Here is a 6,126-nt window from a genome sequence, read left to right as displayed (position 1 = left end):
AACACCTGAACTGGAGGGGTGTCCCAAAACATTTGGCAATACAGTGTATGTTTATTCATGTATAACATTTGAATGTGTATATGCATCACATGGTTGTTGAATTCTTGACTCTGATTGGTCAGAAGGTGTTTAATTAATTTAACAGAAGTTCTGACAAGAGTGCATTTGCAAATCAGCATTATCGTTACTATAGTAAGTAATTCACATGGATTTGTACTACAGAAACTCTCTAAAAGTGTGTATTTGTTTATAATGGTTATGTTTAGCATTTATGGAAGGAGTCTCCAGGGTCAGAAGTCTTCAGGACAGAGCAGTTTACACTTGTTCTTGATAACATGACAAAAGAAAAAAAACATTTTTGTCTTCTTACCTTTAAGAAATAAGACTGGTGAGGGAACAATCATTTATAGCTGCTATAACGTGATAACAAGAACTAACTTGCTTCATGGACTTTCAGAACATTAAACAGAAAAAGTGTCAAAAAATACACCTGGTCCAGGTGATAACGGTCATTCTCCTTCCTTTGGTCACTCCTTTGTTGATTATTTTCCTATAAACATCCCATTAATCACTCTTCATACATAGTATAGTGCAATGTAGCTATAAGGAACCCTAAAAAAATGATCAGGCTCACTGAAATAGAAAGATTACTAGGCATAGAACATACTCTATGGCCCAAAGTATGTGCACCCCAGACCATTACACCCGTACATGGTGGTTCTTCTTTAAAGTGTTGCTACAAAATTAGAAGCACACAATCATATAGAATGTCTTTGTATTGCTGCAGCATTACAATTTCCCTTCATTGGAACTAAGAGCAAGAACTCATAGCAAGAAGGTCCTGGGTTCGAACAGGCAGGGGTCTTTCTGTATGGAGTTTGCATGTTCTCCCCATGCCTGTGTATGTTTACTCCGGGTACTCTGGTTTCCTCCCACAGTCCAAAAACATGTACATTAGGTTGATTGGTAATTCTAACTTGCCCATAGGAGAGTGGTTGTCTGTCTATTTATGTGGCCCTGTGATGGACTGGTGACCTGTCCAGGGTGTACCCCTGCATTTCGCCCAATGTTTGCTGGGATAGGCTCCAGCAGATCCCTGTGACCCTAATTAGGAATAAAGCGGGTAAAGACAATGGATGGAACTAAGAGGCTCAAACTTGTTGCCCCTGCACACAAAGCAAACTCTGTGAAGATATGATGTGTTAAGGTTGAAGTAGAATCCAATGTAGATCTTTAAATCATAAAAAATGAACATTTGGAGGTAGATACAGATACAGAACCTCTTTACAGCTGATTTAAGTAAGTTGTCTTTATTTGTCACATATACATTACTGCACAGTGAAATTCTTTCCTCGCGTATCCTATCCTTGGAGGTTGGAGTCAGAGCGCAGGGCCAGCCATGATACAGAACCCTTGGAGCAGAGAGGGTTAAAGGCCTTCTTGCTTAAGGATCCAATGGTGCCAGCTTGGCGATGCTGGGGCTCGAACCCTGATCTTCTGGTAAACATCCCAGAGCCTTGACCACTTGAGCTACCACTGGCCATTAAATTATGTGCTTTAAAATTGAAAGTAAAATGTCCTTGTTCCACCTGTCCAGGGTTTACCCCTGCCTTTCACCCAATGTATGCTGGGACAGGCTCCAGCAGATCCCTGTGACCCTAATTAGGAATAAAGCAGGTATAGAAAATGGAAGGATGGATGGATGTCCTTGTTCCTGAAGGCAGAGCAAATATCTTCTCACCTCATTCTCAAACTGCTCTTTTATTCGTTTAATAATCACACTGGAACTGAATGATGAGACTAAACCCCGCTGTGAGAATGCTTGGGATTGGGAATGCTTGTGTGCGTGTGTGGAGTTTCCATGTTCTCCCCATGCTTCAGTTGCGTTCCCTGACAAGTCCAAAGACATGTGTTGTAGGTTGATTGGCATCTTGAATTTGTCTGCAGTGTGTGTGTGTGTGTGTACACAACACTTTATGTTGTATATGTTTAGCTTTAAAAATTCTTAGCACCTTAAAGGTAGTAGTTTAATAACTTATTTTTAATTTAGACTTAATTCATAGTTATAGTTCAGTTCTGGTCACCCTGTGTTTTGTGTTTTCTGTTCTGTTTAGTACCTCTGGTCCAGGAGGAACGTTGTTTCATTTCACTGTGTACTGCATCAGCTACATATATATGGTTTAATAAATGATTCATTAAAGCTTCTTTGACTCGTTGACTTGGCTGCCCGGTCCAGAGTGTCCCCTGCCTTGTACCTCGTGTCCACTGGGATACGCCTCTGTCTCTGTGTCTCTCTCATTTTATCTACCAACACAATGCACTGTGGAGAACTTTCAGACATGCAAAGTGACTTTTACAGGTATAAAACGGCACCCCCAAATCCACCCCCACTGCTCTGCCTGCATTTCTGGTTATAACACCTACATTTCCGAACAGACTGAAATGCACAGATCGTGAGCAGGATCTCTGATGTGGAAAGTTCACATCCTGACTGGGGGATTCGTGTGATGACGTCACACACATCGTATAAGCGTTGCAGCAACGTTACATACATTCGTCCCAATAGATGCTGCTCACACACACACACACACACACACACTGCACTGAGACTGGTCTCTCGATCTCTGACTCAATCCAACTGACCACATTTAGGATGAACCCGGAACATCAGTGCCTCTGATCTCAGTAATGTTCATGTGGCTGAATGATCAGAAATCCAAACATCTAGTACCAGAAAAGTGGAGATGTGAAGTGGAAAAGTGAATACAGCGAGTGAGAGAGAGAGTAGGACTGTGAGAGAGACAGGGAAAGAGAGAGTAAGGCGGTGACATTGACAGTGAGCAAGAGTAAGACAGTGAGGCAGTGTGAGAGAGTTAGACAGTGAGTAAAACATTGAGTCAGTGAGAGACAGTAAGACAGTGCGAGTGAGTAGGACAGTGAGACAGAGAGAGAGAGACAGTGAGAGAGTAAGACGGTGTGAAAGGCAGACTGTGAAAGAGACAGTGAGAGAGACAGTAAGACAGAGTAAAACTGTGAGAGAGACAGTAAGACAGAGACACAGTATGACAGTGAGAGAGACAGTGAGACAGACTGTGAAAGAGACAATAAGAGAGACAGTAAGATGGAGAGAGAGAGAGACAGAAAGAAACAGAGAGAGACAGTGAGTAAAACAGTGAGAGAGACAGTAAGAGAGTGAGAGAGACAGTAAGACAGAAAGACAGTGAGAGAGAAAGTAAAACAATGAGAGACCGTGAAAGAGACAATGAGAGAGAGTAACAGTGAGAGAGACAGTAAGACAGAGAGAGACAGTAAGACCGTCAGAGCGAGAGAGAGAGCTGTAATGTAAATGAGATCTTGTCTCTCAGATGATCCACAACCTAGAATCCAGTACCAGAAAAGTGAAGCTTATAACGGCAGAGAGAGACGTTCACCAATCACACATGGGAGTCATGGTCAGGGTGCACTGACTCCGCCCTGAAGTTAAAAAGCGCAGAGCAGGACAGGAGTCCATTTTCCTCTTCCAAAATAAAAGATAATAAATCGGTGCCCTCGTGCCGGACATCAGTGTGTTAAGGAGCAGAGAAAGAGAAGAGAGTTCCAGTGCAGTGATTAAATCACTCATTTCTTCCAGTGCAGCAACACCATAAACATCTCCAGGGGAACATCAACACTTTCATCCTCACACACGGCGAAACAAAAACAGGGAAACGTGACCCTGGCACGGACGGATGGAGGGAGGGATGAGTAAACAAGTGGAGTTATTTAAACAGAATATTTTATTGGTTCAGCAGACTGAAAAAGTGGGCGATTCTTTATTTATTTCCCCACACGTTCCGCGATGCACAGCCAAATATTAAAACCCATTGCTTTTGTACCATACACTTTCCTTTTCTTTTTTTTTTTTTCCTAAACACTGATAAAAACAAATACTGGGCAGGAAAAGTTTACAAATATGTGATTATTATTATTATTTTTTTGTAATCGTCAGACCAGTGTTTATTTCATGTGTGGTGTTTTTTTTTTTTCCTTTTTCTTTTAGTTTTCCTGCAGAGGCACATCCACAATAATATGCACACAAGAATCACACAAATGACAAAGGGGTTAAAAAGGGAAAGAGGAAAACGACAAACATATATATATATAAAAAAAGAAGAAAGAAAGAAACTACAAACAAACAAACAAACAAACAAAAACAAAAACAAAACCCCACCTCATGTCGCTCAGTACAGAATGATACAGGGAACACACTGGACAGATACAGTACTGCTAAAACTCGCTTTGCCTTTAATACTTGAACAAATTCAGCTGATGCAACATCGTAAAATCCGGAAGGGTAAGAGCTATACAGTTTCCCTAAAGTGGAGAGGGTAAGGGGGCAACAGAACAAACAATATTTACAGTGTGTGTGTGTATAAGCCAAGCTTTTGTTTTGTTTTTTTTTTCCCCTCACATATAACAATGCGAAAAAAACCACGAGTCATGGTGGAGCGACGCGGCGAAAAGCTTACGGCAGAAAAGACGGGCAAAAATACAGCTGAAGCGGGTGCATGGCTCCGAAAAATGTCCGAAAAAGAAAAAAAAAAAAATCCCTCTGGTGTGTTTCCAGGGCTTTTCACAAATGGCGAAGGGAGAAACGTCGAGCTCCTGGTCTCCCCTCATCTCCGCTCTCTCCTTCCAGCCTTCCGTCGCACCTACACACAGCACAGGGAGCACTCAGCACACTGAGATTCACTCCAAACATCACGAGCCTTTAAACTAACACAGGCTAAAAGCATTGCATTAACCCTGAGGCATCTTCCATCAGAACTCTCACTGTCTTAAGCTTTTTAGATTTAAAAACACGAAATGAATGAGAAGTGCTTTTTGAATATACAAAGCCTTTCTTTAGAGATAAACACTACAATGTGTCTTCTATCCGAGTCTTTAGGTTTCATTTGCATAAAGTATTCTAATGCCTTTATTAATATCTGTTGCCGTATAAGAGATAAAGGAATACATTTTTAGATTTTAACTTCAAATTCAGTCTCAAGGTGAAAATCTTGGGCATCCAACATAACATGATTTAGATTTTTAAGGCAGTAATTCAATAAGTTGTTCGAGGTTCTCACTTTATTATCACTACGATGCGAATTTGATACAGAATCTGATTCGATTCTTAATTCAACAATTCGATTGTTGAAGATATCGCTAAATCTACAGCGATACCGTATGATTAGATTCTTATGCTAATGATTCAGTAGTGAACTGAATCAGCACCGACACCAAATGATTCAGTTTTGTATGGCAATGATTTGATATTTAACAATAACACTGAATCAGCTACGATACGACTCCTAATCCAGCAATTTGATATTCGATAGTTCCACTGAATCACCTACAATATGATTTGATTCTTAATTCAGCAATTTGATATTTAAAGATATTACTAAATCTACTACGATACCGTATAATTAGATTCTTATGCAAGGGATTCAGTACTGAACAATACCACTGAATCAGCACCAACACCATGTGATTCAGTTTTGTATGGCAATGATTCGATATTTAACAATAACACTGAATCAACTACGAAACGACTCCTAATCCAGCAATTTTAAATTTAATCCTTCCACTGAATCAACTACAATATGATTCAATTCTTAAGACAACAATTTAATCTTTGGTAATACGACTGAATCAGGTATAAAACCTCACCATACGATTCGAATCTTAAGCTAGTGATTCATTATGGAATCATATCGTAGCTGATTCAGCTGCACCGTCATATGATTCAATTCGAAACGCCATTTCACGATACCACTGACTGTGGATACGATCCAATATCTGACAACAATCACTGAATCATCTAGAAATATTAGCACACGATTTGATTCTTAAGCCTGTGATTCGATATATGGAATCATATCAAAGTTGATTCGGTTGTAATGTCATACGAGTTGATTCTAAAGCAGCTTTATTATATATATATATATATATATATATATATATATATATATATATATATATATATATATATATATATATATATATATATATAGACCAGATACTGAATCTGCTACAAAACCATAGCATCTGATTCAATTCTTAAGGAAGCAGTTCTATATGACAGAACCACTGATTCTGATT

General features: G+C 39.6%; 1 protein-coding gene across 2 annotated transcripts in view; it reads right to left on the bottom strand.

Moving 5' to 3' along the window:
• Positions 1 to 3,887: 3,887 nt before the first annotated feature.
• pds5b (PDS5 cohesin associated factor B) overlaps positions 3,888 to 6,126 on the bottom strand; it is a 50,411-nt gene continuing 48,172 nt past the window's right edge. For both annotated transcript variants that reach the window (XM_058413672.1, XM_058413671.1), the window contains exon 34: positions 3,888 to 4,691. In XM_058413672.1, coding sequence (XP_058269655.1) covers positions 4,656 to 4,691 — 36 coding nt within the window. In that variant the 3' untranslated portion in view covers positions 3,888 to 4,655. The remainder of the gene's footprint in view (positions 4,692 to 6,126) is intronic.

Source organism: Hemibagrus wyckioides, linkage group LG17 (genome assembly GCF_019097595.1).
Source record: "Hemibagrus wyckioides isolate EC202008001 linkage group LG17, SWU_Hwy_1.0, whole genome shotgun sequence".
In the NCBI taxonomy this organism is placed as follows: Eukaryota; Metazoa; Chordata; class Actinopteri; order Siluriformes; family Bagridae; genus Hemibagrus; species Hemibagrus wyckioides.
This window is presented reverse-complemented; position numbering and strand designations above follow the sequence as displayed.